Genomic DNA, 21,230 nt, shown 5'->3' with positions numbered 1-21,230 from the left:
CAGTGAAGTTACATAGTGAAGGACTGCCAGTAAGTCTCCTGTCAAACGTTCAGCAAATGAATTTTGTGTTTGTGGAAAACAATAGCCAGAACAAACAAAACACAACATGGAGGCAATCATTATCTTTGGAAAAAAAAAAAAAAAAAGATTTTCAATAGAACATTTTTACTAACGCGTCTTTTTGAGAACATAAAAAATATTACTATAAAAATGCAGATATGTAAAACTTTGAACAGTGTAGTTATACTATAAAAATGAGCTTTATTACCTGGAAAGCTATGGAAATACATAGTAAACAATTTAAATATTTAATCAGTCAATTTTTTACATTTCTGAATGGTTATAGGGTTGTGTTAATAAAAGACACTTTCTCACTGCCTTTGGGTTCATGCTTTTCATGGGGAAATTCAGGTTCAAGAAGATCATGTTTCCTGCATAAAGCACCTGATGGTAATTGTTGACTGGGCACTAGAATGCAGTGTTCAGAGTCTCAGTTCAATGCTTTTTGTAGCCCACCCCCCACACCCTTCACCACCATTTTTTTTTTTTTTTTTGGCCTTTGTGACCTTTAAGCTCTCTCAATGGCAACTCTCTAGAGCTTCTGGCCAGATGGTAATGCATTTCCCTATCATTTTAGTTCCTCTCTATGCTTTAAATGGCATAACTCTGTGGCACATTTGTTTGGATTAGCGGGTCAGGACAGCTTCCAAAACAGAAAGACTACACACAAACTGAGGCCTGACCGGACTAAGCAAAAATGATTTTTGTTTTTCCCTAGGGATGGTGTGAAACAGAAGGGTTTTAGTAAGAATCTAATTTTGCCTGTTTCCTTAATCTCACTTTTAGTGCTGGGACAGGCTACAGTATCTTTCAGACGTCTTAGAGTTGAGTGTACCTGGGGACGTCTAAAAAGTCTCGTCTGAGCATTTTATTTGAAGGGCAGTAAATATTTGAGAAAGCCAAAATTGCATCATTGAAAAATATAATACATACATAGATGAGCCTAAATGTGCATGTGTAACATTCTTGCTAATGTATGTACACACATATATTCATAGATGCAAAGAGAAGTATATATGTTATATGCATACTCATATATACACATATGATATACTGTACATATATTTTATTGGTCTTTTAATAGACATAATTGAGAATTAACTGTTACTTTCACATGCTAGTTTATGATATATATAGGAAATCCCAGTATGACTGTGCTAATAATTTCATTCTTGTAGAATTATTATTATATATTTGAAATGCATTTTGTGGATCTATTAAAGATATCTTCATTTGTATCAATTATTATTTATTAAGTGCTCTCATATAGCTATTTGATGTGCTTATATGACTTGCTCTTTTCATAATTGGTTTTGAGAGTAAATAAATAGCTTGAAAAAATGCAAGGGTAAATGAATGATAGTTGGAGAATCATCACAAGTGTGTATGCAATTATAGATATATATGACTGCATAGGAGACTACTTCAGTTAATGGCTATTTCAGGGAAGAATAATCAGCAAAATCATTAATTATGTTTTAGTTCATAGTTATGAAATTTCTGCTTATTTGTGGAAATGCAAATGATAAATCTTATTTCCCACACCAGATGGCCAGGCTCAGCAAGTGCTTTTATATACTGACAGATATAATGAAAGCAAGAGTCTGTAAACATAAATTAGCCTTAAGAATAGATGGGCAAATAGAACCACAATTCAAAAATTGCTACACGGTTTTCATACAACAGACAAAAATCATATCTTGGCATTTAGCCACATTCTATATGTGTTTACGTGTATGTGCGCACACTTATATGTGTGGTATCTAGTAAACATTCAATAAACGGTAGCACCATCATACTACTATTAACTATAGAAGCTTAGATTACTGAAATCCATGAAATACCCCTGAATCAAAGGTATTGGCTTGTGAATCGGGTCAAGGCTTTTAAAGTTTGACCTGAAGAGGCAAAATTCAGCTGGAGCAAGATTGAGAATCTTGAGTCAACACACCAGGTCAAGATTCTCAACCTCAGGACAGGATGATAAGTGAGACTCTGTATCACGGTGATTGCTGGACTGCACTTTGCCACGACAATGCTTTTACAAGGGAATTTGTGATTAAGGACAAGGTTGATAAAACATCCTGAAATTGTGAGATACGAGAATTTTCGGCAAGTCTCTACACAGTAAATTCGATGCAGGATGCTCAGCCAATTGACTGTCTTCCAAGAAAATCTTGAAGAAAGTACAAGGTGATTTCCCAACACCTACTTTGGAGAGCATGCACTTGGAAACACTTTGTGCTTCATTCAAATCTAGCCAATGCATTTCTGTTGCTTCTCCTGAGTACTTAGGGCTCTTTTCCTGGACTAGATTTATTCAAAATAATCATTCTTAAAGAATATCATTAATCACAGCCTCAATGATCCTCGGGCATTCCTTCCAGCCACTAAGGAATCAAGGTCAATAATAATTTTATTCCTGTACGCAGTTGAGTCATACAAGAAAAAAAGAAAGACCAGGTGAGTTTAAGTTTGAATTCTTAGAATTATTAAGTGCTGACCGAGTGTCTGAAAATAAAAGAAAAACTCAAAATACAAAACAATTGTTCAGCAAAAGAGAACAACAATCTTCTAAAATCTCTCTTAGTTATTAGCCGGATGTGCAGGCTAAGGCGCTGCCCTCTCCTAGGAAGCCATAGTGAAAGGGAAGCCTGATAAGATTGACTTTGGCGCCACCTGCTTTCTATGTTCAGCCAGTACAGCTTCCTCAGGGGAAATGAATTGGAGATTAAAGCTTATATTCTCCAGGCTGGAGCACAGAAGAGGGGATACGTTGATGTTTAATGTGAGCAATATGTCTTAGAATTAAATTTGGCCTCCTCTTTGCATTATCTCCCCTCTCTATAAAGTGAGTCTTGGATAAACCTGAAGTATTCTCATGGTAAAGTCCATCACATCTTTTCCATCAAAACAGCATCAAATAGTTTAGCGTACAAAATTTTGAAATTTTAGGTCAATACTTAGAATTCCTTTGGGTGACACTAGGTCATTGAAATAAAACCCTATCCCCTATTTTCCATCCATTTCAAAACACTAGGTATCATATGTTCCACTAACACTAGCCACTTAAAATTCAAATGTAATTGATAATCATGGCATTGGGGAGAGAAGAAGGGCTGAAGGGGACAGGAGTTTACACCTTCTTGCCCCAGATGATCTTGGTTCAATGTATGTATTCCTGATGGCTTTGTCCCTACTGCCTTCTGTGAAGACCTGTTAGAGCTGGTTATAAACAAGGTGCTGACCCTTTCCCGGGAGTAAACAACAAAGTGTCCATAATCTCTGTGGCTGTTAGTCACTGGTAGGATCCAAGTCCCACAAGAATAGGTTTTTACAATTGAGAATGACCTTGGTTGTCTCATCTCCTTTGAGGCTCAGAGAAGAAAACATCTTCATATAAGACAATTACCAATCCAAGTGGGTAGCCATGAGGACTTAAGGAGGGTGCTATCTGGCCATGCAGGTTCCTCTGTGGCTTTGGTCTGGGGACAGACACAATCAGGGATTTCTGTTGGACTTATGAAGAGGGCATCTAGGGAATTGGTAGTTGTTTGCATCATAGGTTCTGGTTTATGAAGTGTTAACCTGACTGCATTGTCTTTGTAGGATTTATTATGTAGGGGGATTATTGTGTCACATGGCTGATGGAGGTAGGTGGCACAGTTCCTGGGAGACACCAGCAGCCTGGGTGTACTACAGAAGGGAGAGGGCCTACGAAGACCTGGGAAAGCACTGAGGCAGGGAGAATATTAACTGTCCAAGTGCTTCATTTTAGGAGATGCTACTTTATTTCTTTTAGCAGTGTATCTTCTTTACTAGCCAGCAAGGGACAGTGAGTAGGCTCTCTGTCTCTTCTGAGAGACTGGTCACTGGGCAGTGAACACTGCCAAAAGTGCAGCTCTGCAAGAATTAACTATGGCCATTTAGGATATGGAGAGTGGGAGGGGAAATAACTTATTCAGTTCCAGAGATTTAAAAATAAATAGCTGTCAAAAGGCATATAGGGGTCATGGGTTAGATCTGGGCTTTGTGTGTGTGTGTGTGTGTGTGTGACTGAGAAAGTTCACAATCTGGGAAACATAGTGGCAAAACCATTATGGGAATTCTTATCACAAATTATTGAGATGAAATAAACTCAAGTGTATAAGACCTCAATACATGGCTAAGAAATCTTAATTCTAACACACAGTAGGTAATCAGAAATAAGAACCATACCTTTTTGCTTGAAGTGCACGGTGGTGCCAATTTCTAAAAAAGAAACATTTAGCAAAACAAAAAAAAAAACAGATCAAATTTTTTTTTTGTATTAATTGAGAATAAGCACAAAGGTAATCTGATACTCTCCATTGAAAGGAGAATGGGACAAAAGGTGGAAAGAACATTCTAATAGAAATACACACCAGTAGAGATCGAAAGAAAGGCAGGTGGAAAGATATTGTTTTGTTGGAACAAATGTTGTGCACTTGGGAGTGGTAAAAATAATTTCCAGCTACAAATCCTTGATGTTACCTGTTCTGTGTATAGACAAGAACAAGGACCCTGAGAATGGCACATAGAAGGACTCTTGACTGAAATTTAATGGAATGATAGAATGTGTCTGGCCTCCAACACCATCCTGCCATCTTGCCCTTGGTTTACTCCACTCAAGCCATTTGCCCTTGTTTTTCTCCTAACACACTAAATCCACTCCAGCTTTACAAGTTGTGCACCTGCTGTATTATGTGCTTGTGATGTTTCTCACCCACATCTCTGCATGGCCCGCTCAATGACTTCATTCAGATCTGTGCTGACATGACACCAACTCAGGAAGGAGTTCTCCCATCACTTTGTCAAAATGGTACCCTCTGTCACTTTCTATTCCTTTACCCTGATTTATTAGTATTTTTTTAATTTATTAGTATTATTAGCATTTATCAGTACTTGGTATCCTTTTATACATTTACTTATTTGCTTGGTTAAAGCTTATCTCCTCCATTAGAATATATGTTCTGTGAGGGCAGCAACAGTGTCTATCGGGTCAAATGATGTATCCCTGTGCCTAGATTAGAGTCTGACATGCAATATGTGTTCAGTAAATATGTGTTCAGTAAACAAGTAAAAACTTGTTGAATGTTTAAGTCTCAGGGTTGGAAGAGCTCATACCAGTAAATACCTGAATTCCCTTTTGTGTCTTTATCGATACTGTTAGATCTTTAGAAGTAAATGTGGACATTTTCCATAGGATACCACTTTGACTTTCAGGACCAACTGAGTGGGATAGGAGCCCAAACCATGGCTGTGGGATATGGATTGTCTTCTCCGTGAGGATCAGGGCCTAGCCTCGCACCCCTCAATAACATGCTTTCACTAAGGAAGTAAAGTGACTGAACTCTGAGGCTGAAGAGAGCTTTTTGAATTGGACATCTGGTTACCTCATTGTCCTGCTTGAAACTTGCTCATGCTTTCTCGTGTCTTCCAGGATAAGGACCCAAATCCTTAGCATGGCATCCATGACTCTAATCTCTCATCTCTCCAGCCTCATCACAAGTCCTCCCTCATTCTCCATGGTATCATGTTTTTTATTGTTGTTGTAGGGCCGATGGCACAATGTTTTCACTACTAGGAACCCTACTCATCCTTCAGAATTCAGGGACATCTTCCTTAGCCTCCTTAATAAAATTAAGTCCCTTTATTATATAAGCTCTGCTCTCTTTCGTGACATTTATCTCAGCTTAAAATTTAAATACTTTTGGCTGAGGTTTTGATTAACGCTTGTCTTCACTACTGGCCTGTGAGTTCCATGGAAGCAGGGGCTGTCTCTGCTCTGTTCTTTATCATAGAACAGTCCGTGCATGAGGGCACTCTGAATTCACAATGGGCCAAAATAGATTTAGAATCACTGAAATATGGGGAAAATAAATATATGTCAAGCAATCTCCTAACAGAGGGGCTAAGACTGTTAAAAAAAAAAAAAAAACAGAGCGCCTGAGTAGCTAAATTATTATCTAATTTAGTACAAAGGGTTCAGACCTTCAGGATTAGGTCTGCAAAATTTCTGAGGTTCAGTGCAGTCTATTTCCTTCGCAGATTTTCCATTTGTCTATCCAAAGGAAGCCATAAGGAGAAGCCCTCAAACAGCATGCTGTTTTCCTATATTCTTATGATGGCTATAAGAAGGGCACAATTCCCCTAGTGTCTGAAGTTTTGAAAACGTTTGGCTACAATTCAGCATTAGCAAAACTAGCGTAAGCCAGGCTGTTCCTAGGAGCGAGCTGTATCTACACATAAGGACAGCTTTCCTAAACTGGTCAGATGTGGGGTGGGGGGATCCTCCCGTGAATGTTGTTTTGTATTATGATTGCTGGTGGACCTCTAGATGCACTTCTGAAGATGCTCCAAGCCACTGACACCTGTCCTTCATCCTTCTGTCTTTGAAGAGTTAGTCTTACTTGCACAAGGAATTCAAGTCTTCTGTGTGGGAGCCCATACAGAAGGATGTAGTGAGAATTCTGCTCCTCTCCTAGCAAAAGCCAGGGACCAATGTCACTCTTACTCTGGAAGTGAAGCCAGATGCCATCAAGATATAAAATACTGTTTCATTTATAAAACAACTCTACCTATTGACCACGCTGATCATCTGACCACTGATTTTTCAATTGTATATTAAACACATTGCCACTTCTTTTCTTTCATAATACCTGCTCTGACTACTTTTCTTTGAAATAAACATGTTGCCTGAAAAATTGTTGAAAAGGCACTGTAGAGAATGTATTTAGCATAATATGAGAAAACTGAGGCCCAGAGAGGCTAATCAGTTACCCAGGGTCACGCAGAGTAAAGCTGAGACTGAAATTTAGGGCTTTCACTTCTCCCAGTTAGAACCCTGTCCACTATCCTACAATACCCCTCAGGTATTTTTATGAAAGTAAGGCCATGGAATAGCCTATATAACTCTAGGGTTCTTGCTGGGATATTTAACTGATTCAGTATCAACTGGAGACAGTTTGGCTTTGCTCTTGTGCAAAGGGCAACTGCCCTTCTCTCTTTGGTCAAGCTTTTTAGTTTATCATTCTTTGGAATATATAAGGATGCTGCAAGGTCATAGAGTGATTGCTTTTCACTCAAAGAGCCATAGATCCCTAACAGGACCATCTTTATGTAAAGAACACTTGGGGGATGCCTGGATGGCGCAGTGGTTGAGCGTCTGCCTTTAGCCCACGGCTTAATCCTGGAGACCTGGGATCGAGTCTCACATTGGGCTCCCTGCATGGAGCCTGCTTCTCCCTCTGCCTGTGTCTCTGCCTCTCTCTCTCTGTCTCTCTCTGCGTCTCTCATGAATAAATAAATAAAATCTTTTTTTTATTAAAAAACATTTTTAAAAAATTTTTATTTATGATAGTCACAGAGAGAGAGAGAGAGAGGGGCAGAGACACAGGCAGAGGGAGAAGCAGGCTCCATGCACCGGGAGCCCGATGTGGGATTCGATCCTGGGTCTTCAGGATTACGCCCTGGGCCAAAGGCAGGTGCCAAACCACTGCGCCACCTAGGGATCGCAATAAATAAAATCTTAAAAAAAAAAAAAAGAGGAAAATATATCTTAACAGCTAAACTATAGCAGAGCAGAGCCAAAGAATGAAAAATAAATAAATAATTCTACTGCAGCAGTAAAGATGAATAAAACATTTAGCGATGTTAGCATGCTGAAGTGATAGGGAAATAGACTGACCAAACAGCTTTTTGGTCAGGAGAAAACCAGCCACACACCTGGGTTAACCAGTCAGTGAGACAGGTTTGGATAAAAGTCTACATGCTCTAAATACTTCTCTTAGGGAACAGAAACTCCCCTACTAACTAATGAGTTCATGAAAAGAAGGATTTAAACACATTGCCCAAATATTATGCTCTTTGAAGAGAATATCACCAGATATTAGATAAAAATTATGCATCTGCTTGAAATACCTTTAAAAAGCAAACTAGGGGCAACCCGGGTGGATCAGCGGTACAGCACTGCCTTCCACCCAAGGCCTGATCCAGGAGACCCGGGATCGAGTCCCACATCAGGCTCCCTGCATGGAGCCTGCTGCTCCCTCTGCCTGTGTCTCTGCCTCTCTCTCTCAATCTGTGTCTCTCATGAATAAGTAAAAAATTAAAAAAAATCTTAAAAAAAAAAAAAAAAGCAAACTAGCTTACCAGTTAAATTTTAGGTAGCACTTCCTATTGCAATAAATAAACTGGCTTATGAAACACTACCGATCATTGTTTTTCTTTTTCTTTTTAAATTCAGGTTAGTTAACACACAGCGCAGCACTGGTCTCAGGAGCAGAATCCAATGATTCATGACTCACATACAACACCCAGTGCTCATCCCAACAAGTGTCCTCCTTCATGCCCATCACCCAGCTAGCCTATCGCCCCATCCCCTCTCTTTTAGTAACGGTCAGTTTGTTCTCTGGAGTTAAAAGTCTCTTATGGTTTGCCTCCCTCTCTGTTTTTATCTTATCTTATTTTATTTTTTCCTCCCCTTCCCCTATGTTCATCTGTTTTGTTTCATAAATTCCACATATGAGTGAAATCCTATGATATCTGTCTTTTTCTGACTGACGTATTATGCTTAGAATAATAGCCTCTTGTTCCATCCAGGTCATTGAAAATAGCAAGATTTCCTTCTTTTTGATTGAAACACTAGTTAATGATCTTGAGTGGGAATTACATTAATCTCTAGGAAAACAGAGTGCTTATTTCGTACTATCATTTCCTATTCATCCTCTTCTGTTGGAATAGAACATTCTGTTTTGAGAAGCAAAACCCTGAATGTTTTGAGCCTGGCACTTTGAAAACTTGGTTGTGTGCTACCATCTTGTGGTAAAACGAAGACGTGTTCCTATGTGCTGTCTAAAGGACTTGCCTTTGTCCAGCAGGTGGCAATAGTGGGAAAAATAAAAACTTTTCAGTTAGCTTGAAACCTTACATTTCCAAAAAGAGTCTTTCCTCTTCTTACAGAAAAGGGGGAAAAAATTGTGGTCCTTAACAAATGAAAACTATTCTTCTTTTCGTAGGGCTAAGGTGATTCCAAATTCTTGAGTAAAGCTGACTTGCCAAGGATATTATTTATGCAGGGATTCCCTGGGCACACTCAATAGAACACACTTGAAGCCTATGATTTTTTATACCTTTCAGGAAAACATCTCACCACATATCAATCTTGCTTTAGCAAGTACACTTAACAAAGTAAGTGAAGAATAAAAAGATAAATCTATTGCAGCAATTCAATCGTACAATTCAATATAAAACTTTGGGGGGCTTTAGTACCGAGAAAGCCCTAGAATTCTCTGGAAGCATTATTGCCATATCTTAGACTTTAGTTCCTGCTGATGGGGTCCAAGGAGGCAATGGGGGAAAGAATTTAATACTAGAAAAGGCAAGTGTCATGAAATATTTATTTGTTAATCTGTTTTCGACTTTTAACTTTCAGATTCTTTATACTTAGCTGTGTTAGACAAACCTGTAGCATCAGAAAGAGCTGATTCAGCCTCTCTATTTGGCATAGACCATATTTTCCTTGTTTACTAGTGTAGTCGTGTAGTCTCAGCTCACTCTTTCTCTAGCACGGAGTAAGTGACCAATAGATTTGCTGAATAGATGCCCATGCATAGATGAGTGGATGAAGCAAATGAGTGGATGAATCACAAATGAGTGATTGAATCATTTAGTACCTCAAGATCTATCCTAGCTAGGATTCCAGGTAGAGGGAGATTCTATTCTTCTTTTGGAACCATCATGCTCTACTGGAAAGGCAAAATTATTGTTGGGAAATAAGGTATTGAAAGAGCCAAATGGGACTAGGACGTCCTTTCATCAGTCCCCAAATTTGGTCAGGTAGAAAATTTTCTGGATGGTTGAGCTTTGCTTAAGAATAACCCCTAGAGGGCAGCCCAGGTGGCTCAGCGGTTTAGCGCCGCCTTCAGCCCAGGGTGTGATCCTGGAGACCCGTGATAGAGTCCCACATCGGGCTCCCTGCATGGAGCCTGCTTCTCCCTCTGCCTGGGTCTCTGCCTCTCTCTCTCTCTCTCTCTCTCTGATGAATAAATGAATAAAATCTTTTTAAAAAAGAAAATAATAACCCCTAGACTAGGTCTTCTGGGTAGCTTAGTTGGTTAAATGTTTGACTCTTGACTGCAGCTCAGGTCATGATCTCAGGGTCAGGAGATTGAGCCCTAAATTGGGCTAGGCAGTGGGCATAGAGCCTGCTTAAGATTCTCTCTCTGGGGCAGCCCGGGTGGCTCAGCGGTTTGGAGCCACCTTCATCCCAGGGCGTGATCCTGGAGATCCAGGATCGAGTCCCACATCAGGCTCCCTGCATGAAGCCTGCTTCTCCCTCTGCCTGTGTCTCTGCACCTCTCTCTCTCTCTCTGTGTCGCATAAATAAATAAAATCTTTAAAAAAAAAAAAAAGATTCTCTCTCTGCCAGGATGCCCGAGTGGCTCAGTGGTTGAGCCTTTGGCTTAGGTCATGATCCTGGGGTCCTGGGATCAAGTCCCATAACAGGCTCCTTGCAAGGAGCTTATTCCCTCTGCCTGTGTCTTTGCCTCTCTCTCTGTGTCTCTCATGAATAAATAAAATATTTAAAAGAAATAAAAAATAAGTTAAAAAAAAGATTCTCTGCTTTGCCTTAGGCCCCTCCTACCCTCCCCCCATCTCTCCCTCTCTAAAAGAAAAAAGAAATAAAAAAGAGAATATCCTCTGGACTAATGAAAATTGAAACCTTAGAAGGTAGAAATTCAAGCTTCTTTTATTGTTCTAAGGCCAGAAGACTTCTTACCTCTCACTTCCATGATGTGGTATGATTCATTCTCTCTGTCTCTCTCTCTCTGCCCGGAAATTGAAGTTAGTGATATGAAAGTGAGAGAGATGCATCCCTGGAAACTCTAGAGTTTACAGTTTGGAAAATGCCTTATTGTCCTAGGGAATGTTCAAGTCTAGGTTTATGAAGAACTTTGGCATTTTGCCTTCTTTGAGTTCTTTTTTTTTTTTTTTTAATTTTTATTTATTTATGATAGAGAGAGAGAGAGAGAGGCAGAGACACAGGCAGAGGGAGAAGCAGGCTCCATGCACCGGGAGCCCGATGTGGGATTCGATCCCGGGTCTCCAGGATCGTGCCCTGGGCCAAAGGCAGGCGCCAAACCGCTGCGCCACCCAGGGATCCCCCTTTCTTTGAGTTCTATCTGTAGAGGAGATGAGGGTACAATAAGTCCATAAAGAGAAGAATTGATTGTCAGTGCTTTGACTCTTGGCTCTTAGCTACTTACCTCAAAGTCTCTGAATCTAAGCCCTCGTTCCCGCCGCGTGTAGGATGCACAGAGCTTTGGGGTCTCTATTGTTTGTGTGGTTGTTCTAGTTCCATGTTTACTTGAGCATGAATGGCTCACTTTTTAATCTGCCACAAGGAAACAGCCTCACTCCCGTCGTGTATGACACAACTCTTCGTATAAGACTGGTCATCTGATGTGCCTTAGGTTTTTAAAATGACATGTAAGTTTGAGGATTTAAAATGACTAATTGCACTGTTTTGTTTCGTTCCCCGCCCCCCCGCCCCCTTCTGGGCAATAGTAATACTAAGACTGTGTGTTCAGAAGAGAGGGCAAGTCTGGCTTCAATGGGGATGTTACCTTCTAGCTGCCTGGAACAAGTAAGAGAGGCATGGGGTTAAAATCCTTTTATCCTTAATAAAAGAAATGAAGATTCTACGCGCTGCCTCTTCCTCCTTTGCTGATGATGAAGACCTGAAGCATAACATTTGTGAGGTTTCTTGATGGGAATTTATGTTTTATGTGCTCCAACTTTTTTTTTTTTTTTTTTTGGTCACAGTTTTGAAAAACAAAACCCTTATTATTACAGTGGCTTAAAGCAGGATATTTATTAATTCAATTTTCAAAGCTGCTTTCAAGCTTAGAAAGTTATTAATTTCTTTCTTTCAGATTTCCCCACTCAGAGGCTTTAGGCAACAGCAACTTATACTTACAAGTATTATTATTATTGGTTTTTTGACATAGAAAAAGATATGCCTGTGATTTCTGTTTAGATTGTTGAAGTTTGGGGGTTTGTTTTGTTTAGTGTTTTTGTTTTAATTTTCTCCCATGTACTATATTCATGTTGTACAAACCCCAATGCCTAATACCTGGAGTAACGTTCTCTGAGAATCACAGTAACCATTCTGGGTGTAGTTCAGCGGTGGTGGGAGCCAAAATAGAGAAATAGGTCTAAACCTCAACCTTAAGCTATTCCTGTTTTTGTTGTTGTTGTTGTTTGTTTTTTCAAACAAAAAAAAAAACCTGTGGCTGGTTTTTTAAAAGTAAGCTCTACACCCAGCATGGGGTTTGAACTCACAACCCCGAGATCAAGCGTCACATGCTTTAGTGACTAAGCTAGTCCGATACCCTGATTCCTATTTTCTTAGTTAGTTCATAGGTGGATCATTATCCTAACTACTAAGAGAATATTTCAAACTGGCTGGGAAAACTAAGAAGTGTTAGTATGTCATCAATATTTGAGAAAGGAAGTTGGCCTCCCTTAGCTCACTTTGGGTCATAAAAGGAATCCTAGCTTTACTTTCAAATACTTCTAAAGGTTTTTCCCCTTAACAGTCAGCCCAAAGTGGACTTCACATGTTTGATGCTATTTAGGAGTGAGTTGGAGCCATGAATTATTTAGCCGAATATTTGTCACCCTGGGTGATAACTTCTTATTGAATGAAAGAATAAACCCAAACCAAAATTAATGCTGACATAATTTCTTATTGCATAATATGAAATAAAATATTTATCCTCATGAATTTGTGGACCAATCTCCTATAAACCAAATATTCTACAGTAAAGAGAATCAGAAAAAAAAAACAAACAAACCCAGAAACAAAAACAAAAACCACTTAATTCTCGTTTCATTAAAAAAAGACAAATTTATAAATGGGGAAATAATACACCAATTTAGAAAGGGAATGTAGGCACTCCCACATCTGCAAGGGGGAACTGTCACTGGAAATCCTGGAGGTGACACGGGGGGGGGGAAACCTCTGGTAGGATGGGTCAGGTTTGATTCAGAGCTGGAAGTGCTGTGGGTTTGTCTGTAGCTGTGGAGACAGCTATGAGCTTGGGCAAGTCACAGAAAGACGCCCAGCCTCGGAAAGGGCAGAAAGCAGAATGGCTTAGGTGTTTGAACTTAAATATTTTATAGCACACTGACATCTCAAACCTTCAGATGACACCTTTGTTTATGTCATATTAATGATGTTACCTCTGAGGAGAGACATTATGGATGACCTTTGTTTTTCTTCCCTATAGTTTCAGATATTTTCAAATTCTTCCATAATGAGGATGTATAACATTCGTGATCAGAATAGAAAAGTATTTATAAAAGTATATCAATGAATTTTTTTAAAACCCTCTAAATCTAGGGAAAAGAAAATAATATTTGGCTTTGGGTTGACATCGTTTCAAGGATATTGAATTTTTTTCCTCCCTTTTTTAGTTGGCTGGTATCATAGAGCAAAACCAAACAAAAGCTAAGATGGGTAAGGCTGAGTTTCTGAAAGGAACATGGTCTTAAACAACACGAAATGGCAATGCAATAAAAAATGTATTAAATGGGTTTATGAGGTCCTCCTGACTGTAGGCTTGATGTAATTGCACTGTAGAGTAAGTGTAGGTGTGTGATTTGACTTTAACCGCTACGGGCTCTGCTCAATGGTGATAGGGGTTGTTACAGAAAGTGCAGATTCTCTGAGCACTCCCACCATAAAGAGAGGGCTTCATTAAGTCTCTTACAGTAAGTCAGCTTTCTCAAATCCTACAGTTTTCTTATTTAGCCTGAGAAATTTAATTTTTAATAATCAATGAATTAAAACGTTAGAGAATGCCCAAGGATCTAAGTTTAATAAAGGAGTTTCCCTGGGCCACTCCACCTAAAACTACATATTAGAAAAACTCCAGAATTTATTTGAATCAGCTGTCAGTAAAGTATTCGGTCTTACAGAAGAAACAAGTGCTTCTGTCCTTGTATCTAGAATGCACCCTTCACCCCTGTGGGTACAATTCTGGCCTTTTGCCCTTGTAGAATTAAAGACCATCTCACTTAATAAAGAATTACCTCCCAGCCCCGAATCTACTTAGCTGTCGGTACAAAATAGATTATATTTTCCATGTTTAAAAACATATATTTTATGTATATTTCAAAGCCTTTTGTGCCTTCATTTATTTGACTTGCTAAAAAGGATTAAAAGCACAGGTTTGGGTAGGTCTCTGGAGATTTTCATCCTTTCTGGTTTTCTGCCTCTCTTTTCATTTCCCGGCCCTAGACTGTGAATTGCAGATCCTTTTTAGAATACATTTCCGATTTAAATTCTAAGGGATTCAAGAGTGTCTTTAATCCATGTAATGCATGTTTTTATTTTGTATGTTTCAAAATAAAAAAAAAAATTCAAGTACCATAAAACAAGGTAACTGGCCTGCAGAATTTGAATGCAGAGATAACAAATGAATTTGTGATATTTCCTAGGGGGTTTTAAGGCTTTTGGAAATTAGAAGATAAGGGATTTAAAAGGGTGGTATGCTCTGAGTTACCCTTGGACCTACCTCTATGGCCCTAACCACCACAGTCCAGAACTTGGTAAAGGGAGTTATGTTTTGGACCCTTCCCAAGTGACTTCATTACTTAAAGTGCCAGGATGCCTCAGTGATTCATACTCCTGCTGTGTCATTGACTCCAAATATAACATCACCACCAGGTTCTGGAGCAGCTCCTTGCAAATACTGATGGCTCCCTACAACCTGACCATTCCTACAACTAAAATTAAAATTTACCATCAAACCTCCCTGTTGAGAGGCTGAAAAGTTTTCTCTAGATGTTCTCCCAGATAAGAGGCTTTCAGCATTTTTCCAGAAAACTCATCCAGCATAGTGCTACCTACCATAAAGTTCCCTTTCACCTGGAAGCCATCCCTGATGAGTCCAGGCTAGCTAAGGTGTCCCTGTCCCGTGCTCCCCGAATACTATACAGGTATGTTAAGCTTAGCAGACTTTTTTTTTGTGACTGCTTAACACAGCAGTCCATTTGCTCCATCTGGTCTGTAAGCTCTATTAGTGCAGAGGCTGTGTCTTGTTTGTTCTCCACAGTCACTCCCAAGACGATGCTTCAGAGATTGGCACATAGCAAGCACTAGGATAGTTATTTTTTTTGAGTGAATGAATGGTGTAATCAAAATATTGTGCATTGCTGGGCCAGAAATTCCTTGCACTGCCCATCGAGAATGAAGTCTCTTTCTGGTGTTCCTAATGGTTAGAAATCTCAAGAAAAAGAAAACGTGAACTCTAAAAGAAACTCTACAAAGCAAAAGCAAGTGGAGAGTACATTTAACACAGAGCAAGGAGTCACAGTATTAATGGAACGACTTAGCAGGGGAGGGTTGATTCTCTAAGGGAAGACCAACCTCCAGTGAATGAGATTGCTCTTTTTCAGCACGGCAACAATGAGCAGCTTTCAATGATGAACTTACCTGTGTTCTGGAACTCCACCGAGGAAAATAGAACAAATCTCCCAAGTTGCTTTCTAACTTGTGATTCAACATGCAAGATACCTCTTGATTTCTTCCTTCCTTTCCCACTTCTCTCCTTCCTTCCTTATTATTTAGTTACTTTTTTCTCTGCTTCCTTCCTTCCTTTCTCGCCCCCTCCCCCCTTTCTTCTTTCTTTCCTTTCTTTCTATAGCTGTTTCTGTTCTCCAAACATTCCCTGCTTCCAAGTTATAGAACTCTGCACATATAATCAAGAAAACATTTTAGAATGGCCAAGCAATTTTCCAACATAGAACATGGCTGGGCATGCTTGGTGTTTTGTGGCCTATAGAGGATGGGATGGTACACAGAATGAACAGTTGGCCAAGACACAGCTATTTCCTTTTTTATTTTATTTTATTTTTTTAAATCCACAGGATGCTACTGTTGCCCCCAAACAATGTCTCTTAGGCAGTTTAAAAAGTCATCCTGGAACTGCCAGGTTTGCAAGGTGAGTGGTTAATTTAGAACCATTGTTACAAGCGTAGGACAGATAAAGTAGAAGGGATGGACAGCTATGATTTATAGTAGATACTCAGTGGTGATGTCTAGGGGTTAAAACGTACATATGTGTTACAGAGGTGTGGGAAGTGTTTTCCTCTACAATCAGCATAGTAATAAGCAAAACAGTGTAGTAAACTACAGCGATGCTTGGCTCCCCAGGGTCCAATTAGGAAGCGTGATAAATGACTTGTAAAGTCTCTCCCCCCACTGATTTGCGGTGGATATAAGCTGACAATTCTCAGTGGAGTCCTAGCGAGTGGCCTGCGTACTCCCATCATACATCTGGGTACGTATGAACACCTTAAATTGGAATTCCAAACTCATTATGTCATGCTGTGTTCTTCCTTGGCAGGTGTGTTTCCTCACAGCAGTGTACAAGGGGAGATGTAAGGTGGGACCACTTAAGCTGATTTTTTTCCCCCTGATGGAGGTGCTCCTTTAATTTAATACCTACAAATGACTTGTGATGATGAAAGACCACTGTGAGGCTGGAGTGACTGTGTAAGGGAAGTTGTTACTAAGGTTAATTTGTATCTTGCCTCTTCAGAAGTAGATGCGTCCTCCAGATAGATGGGATAATGGCTTTGCTTACGTGGCTGCTAACCAGTGTTTAGAAGTGAATGCTAATACTATCAAAACCTTTTCTTTGGTTTTATTTGAAGGATGTCAACGAGAAAAGTATATATGGTGTAAAATACACAGAAAAAGAAAATCAAGAAGTACAGAGAGCAGGAATACGAATTTCAGGTAAAAAAGAAAGAGAGCCTCAGGCCAGGCTAAAATTCAAGTTTATACTTTGAGGGGCTATAATAGGGCATTTGTCAGGAGCTGAGACCGTCGATTCCTGGAAGAGTATATATTCTTTTTTACTCTAAGTAGTGCCACTTCCTTCAAGGGCTCTTGCTCCATACGATGTCTCTGAACCTAGAGCACAGCTCCCAAAGAAAGGACCTCCTTCCTGTCTACACCCAGCAATGCTCCTCACAACACAATGCTACCCTCCGGCTAAATGGCACACTGATGCAGCACCAGGGCAAGCTCTGCTGGGGGTGCACTCTAAAGACCAGAGGGACACGCATCAGCATTCTCTGTCCATTCCTGATCCTGGTCTTCTTACCCTTTGGGGGCATCATGCCAACATTTTCTGCTGCAAATCTCACTGAGCTCTTCTTAGGCAGCTTTATTCCTTTTAATTAAAAAGACAAGACTGTCAATTACTTAAACTTAATCCCCAAATGTAATTGTTACTTTGAAAGATTTTTTTTTCCCATAAAGCTCATAGAAGAGAAATATTTCCATCAAATTAAAATTTAGTGGGAGCTGGGATTTAAAAAAAAATATTCATCTTCAAATCCCTGCTGGCTCTAGAAATCTACATAGCACAGCAAAGCCTAAGTACAGGGAGATCACCAGGAAAATCTGACTAGTACAGGCAGAAACAGACTAGGAAAATAGGAAAAAGCATTAGAAAAGGGTCCCTGTACAAAAAATTCTCCTACCTTTAAATTGATGCTGTGAGATTTTTAGCCATTTAGCTTGAAGCTAAATGTAAATTCTGAGAGAGGTAACACTTCCAAGCCGCTGCTGGACATTTAAATAATAGTGTGAATAAATTTCAAGTTTATTCTTGCTGGCAAATTTTAACAGGGAGAGAACCAGAATTGTTCAGGAGACACAGCAGAAGGAAGAGTGCAGAGCTGAGAAGAGTAAGGCACAGAAATGGATTCAACAGTGAGATATGCCTGTTACAGTTGGGTCTGAATCACTGTGTTGGCAGGTGACGTATTGATTCTAGGTGAAGTACTGACACAGCCATCCTACTTGGTTCCCAGCCACTGAAGAAAATCAGGAGGAAGTCAGCCTGTTGCTCCCCATAAGGGAATCAGAGATGGTCATCAGGTATTAATGTCAGCTCTTAATGATCTTCATGTGTGTTAGTCAGGGCTTATGATTTTGCTGTAAACTTGTATTAACACTACTTTCCAAGTACTATCAGTAAAAGCAAAGCCCCTCTTCCCCCCCCCCCCCCCCCCCCCCACCTACTAGTGGGAAAGGAGAGATGTGTTTGAAAATGAAAACCTTTTCCGGGATGTGCTTTACACCTTTGACCAGAAAAAAGGGCAAGTTCTTTAGAGTGATGATTTTGGATCAATCTGACAGGTGGAGGTGTGCATGATGAACATTCACTGTAAGTATGAGTGTGTGTGTGTGTGTGTGTGTGTGTGTGTGTGGTGCGCACACGTCACACAATAGAGAACATTGTGATTTTTTTTTTTTTGCAGAACAACCTGCACCCCAGAATACTTTATTAAGACTTTATTGCTTACATAGTTGGAGACACTGATTGAGTTATACCAAATTTCCCTGTGCCTGGTTCCAGGTTACTCTGTGTAGAGCTTCCCTAAGCTGTTGAGAGCTAGGACACTGCTAGGCAGGGGCAGGACCCACAGTGAGAAGAATGGTACCTCCTAGGAGTTGTAGAGGGGACAGTGGGCTTTGAGAGGGCCCTTGGGGTGAGCAAAGAGATCAGGAGTATAGCCTTAAGCCAGGGCCCAGGGGCAATATTCCCTGAGATGAGTCAAAGCTGGGTGGATATGGAGAGCAGCACTGTGGAGGGAGCAGGGGGTATTGTCTCCAGGTGCTGCTGGAGCCAAGGGAGTTTGGAAGAGAGGCCTGGGTAGCAATAGGGTTTGTTGCATTATGGTGTGGGGGTGAATATCTCTAATGGAGGATTCATGTACCAAAGCTGGGGTGGAATAGCTGTCATCAGGCCTGGGGGCAATGGGTCTGCTGGGGTGACCACAGGAGGCAAGGAGAGCCAACTCTTGTCCACACCCCACTTGAAACAACTGCATTCATGCAGGATGAGGCAGGGAGTCTCCTCCAATGGAGATGGGGTCATTTTTAGGCTGAGGTATGGATGCTCCCCCAATTCCTTAGTGTGGACGAACTTCCGGGGATTTAATGTAATTTTTGCTGGACTACAATTTAATGGTTTAGTGATACAGAAACGAAATAGTAGATTGAATAGTAGATTTTTCTACTATTTATTTATATATTTACTTAGAATGCACAATTTACATTAAATTCTGTAAGCTTACTATGATGATACCGACGAAAAACAATAAACGATGTGTTTTATTTGGGCTTGGGATACTTCTGTATTTAAATTTGCTAGCAGTGGGCATTTCAGATATTCCGAGGATCTGTAATACGTCAAACTATAATGAAGCCAACACTGAACTTGTAGCTACCTAATATCCAGGCAATCTGATACAAGTATGTCTCTAAGTATTAATAGTTTTAAAAATTATAAGAAGTATGTGTATCAGAGTATGATTATTTTAAATTCAATGTGCTTTCTTTCTAGGAACTTGAAGCTCTCTTTTGTATATTATTTGAAAAACCACTCTGAGCTTGTAGGCATGGAAAATATAATTTCTTTCCCATTTCACAGTTGGAAAAACTGAATTAAAGAGAACAATGCTAGTAATTATCCATGATTAATAGAGGTGTGTATGTAAATCAGCCTGAATAAGTGTGTGAAATTAGATGTGCAGATGCCAGATAGCTCTGCTCATGTTTTTAAAGATGAATGCTTTCATATAAATCTCTGTGTGAGCTGGGCATGCATCTCTGTGTTGATATGCCTGGAAACAGACTTTGTAAGAGTGTATGGACATTAAGGTAAAAGTATTATGTACTATAAACATTATAATACATAAAATAAATTAGATGAGTGTTTAAAATTCACTAGAGCTATCTAATGAACACAAATGCATACATAATGGTTATTTATAATGCACTATAGATTTATACTTGTGTCTGGATGCCAAGAGGTGTAGACTGGGTGTACTTTGATGATTAAAAAGTGTGGAAGAAGGTGCATGTTAGTTTCTTAGGATTGTGGGGATTAATTGAGTTAATACATACAAAACCCCTCAGAACTCTGTACATGAGAAACCCACTCTCTATGTCAGCTATTGTTATTTACTATTGTTATTATTATATGAGATGGAACTGCTGTTATAATAAGGAGCTGAAAAGAGGCATTTTCTCATTGATACCTGGGATAACATCCTACAGAAAAGAAATTAAGCTGTAGAGATTACCTAGTTATCTTTCTACAGAAAGCATTGATTTTAGGATTTTTCTCCCAGTTTCCTTCCATCCCAATGGAGTCTGATCTGAGAGTGCCTGGTGAGGGCAGGTATATGGCCTCCTCCTACTGGAGATGGAAGCTAGCTAGCTGTTCCTGACACTGGTCTTCCTTCAGGAGGAAACATGCCAGGTGGACTTCAGATTTCTGCAAGCTTGGTTTGTTTGTGGGTTGGATTTTAATTTTTTTAAAACTTTAATTTTGGGAGGTTTTGTTTTGTTTTCTGAGAAAGCTTTAGACAGCTGTATTAATCATGCAAACCCAGCCATGTGCAATGTGTTTTATCAATGGAAAAACAGGAATTGAATGGCAAGCAGCTGTGAACAAACCCAGTGCAAAGCCTGAACCTGGAAGATAATCTCAACATTTCCCAAACCCACTCGCCACACGGGGTTAGTGAATGGAAAGGCTGTTCACTTGGGATAAATAATCAGATGGGAGGCAAGCAAGTGAGACACATTCCAGGGTTATTAATTTTTTTTTAAAGTTGCAGTGGTGGAAGAAGGATGGGCTGATTGAGCCCAGAGAGTCCCACACTCAAGGGGATTCCTCACTTGAGGGTGATAAAAACAACACAATGGTAGTTTGTCCTTGTCCTTCCTCTTCTTTTACTTCATTTTAACTTTCGGATGCTGGTTTTTTCACCTCATTTTGAACCTGCAGTCCTTCTAAATGTGAAGGCATCTCTAGGTGTACTTCCATCACGAAAAGCTATGCACAAGTAAGCTTATGGGGAGGAGACAAGAGCAGTATTATCACTTCCCAGGACTCAGAGGCCTCAGGAAATGATTTAAGCCTAACAAAGTGAGAAGAGTTCCCTCAATCACTTAGAGCTGATTCTTTCCTCATTTTACAATTCAGTGGATTTTCTGCAGTGATATAGTCAGGGGTACTTATGCAAATATATGCAATTCAGGACTCATT

The 21,230-nt window shown here is 39.8% G+C and overlaps 1 protein-coding gene across 5 annotated transcripts in view; it reads right to left on the bottom strand.

Annotated features, from left to right (window-relative positions):
- LSAMP (limbic system associated membrane protein) overlaps positions 1–21,230 on the bottom strand; it is a 637,815-nt gene that overhangs the window by 9,525 nt on the left and 607,060 nt on the right. For 2 of the 5 annotated variants that reach the window (XM_072812461.1, XM_072812458.1), the window contains one exon: positions 4,279–4,311. The exons of 2 other annotated variants lie outside the window; for them this stretch is intronic. In XM_072812461.1, coding sequence (XP_072668562.1) covers positions 4,279–4,311 — 33 coding nt within the window. Of the gene's footprint in view, positions 1–4,278; positions 4,312–20,765; positions 21,033–21,230 lie in introns of those variants that run through there. One more of the 5 variants, XM_072812462.1, reaches the window with a different exon arrangement.

The sequence above is a fragment of the Canis lupus genome, chromosome 35 (assembly GCF_048164855.1).
Source record: "Canis lupus baileyi chromosome 35, mCanLup2.hap1, whole genome shotgun sequence".
Taxonomy (NCBI): domain Eukaryota; kingdom Metazoa; phylum Chordata; class Mammalia; order Carnivora; family Canidae; genus Canis; species Canis lupus.
The sequence above is the reverse complement of the archived record's forward strand: the minus strand, read 5'-3'. Positions and strand labels throughout refer to the sequence as shown.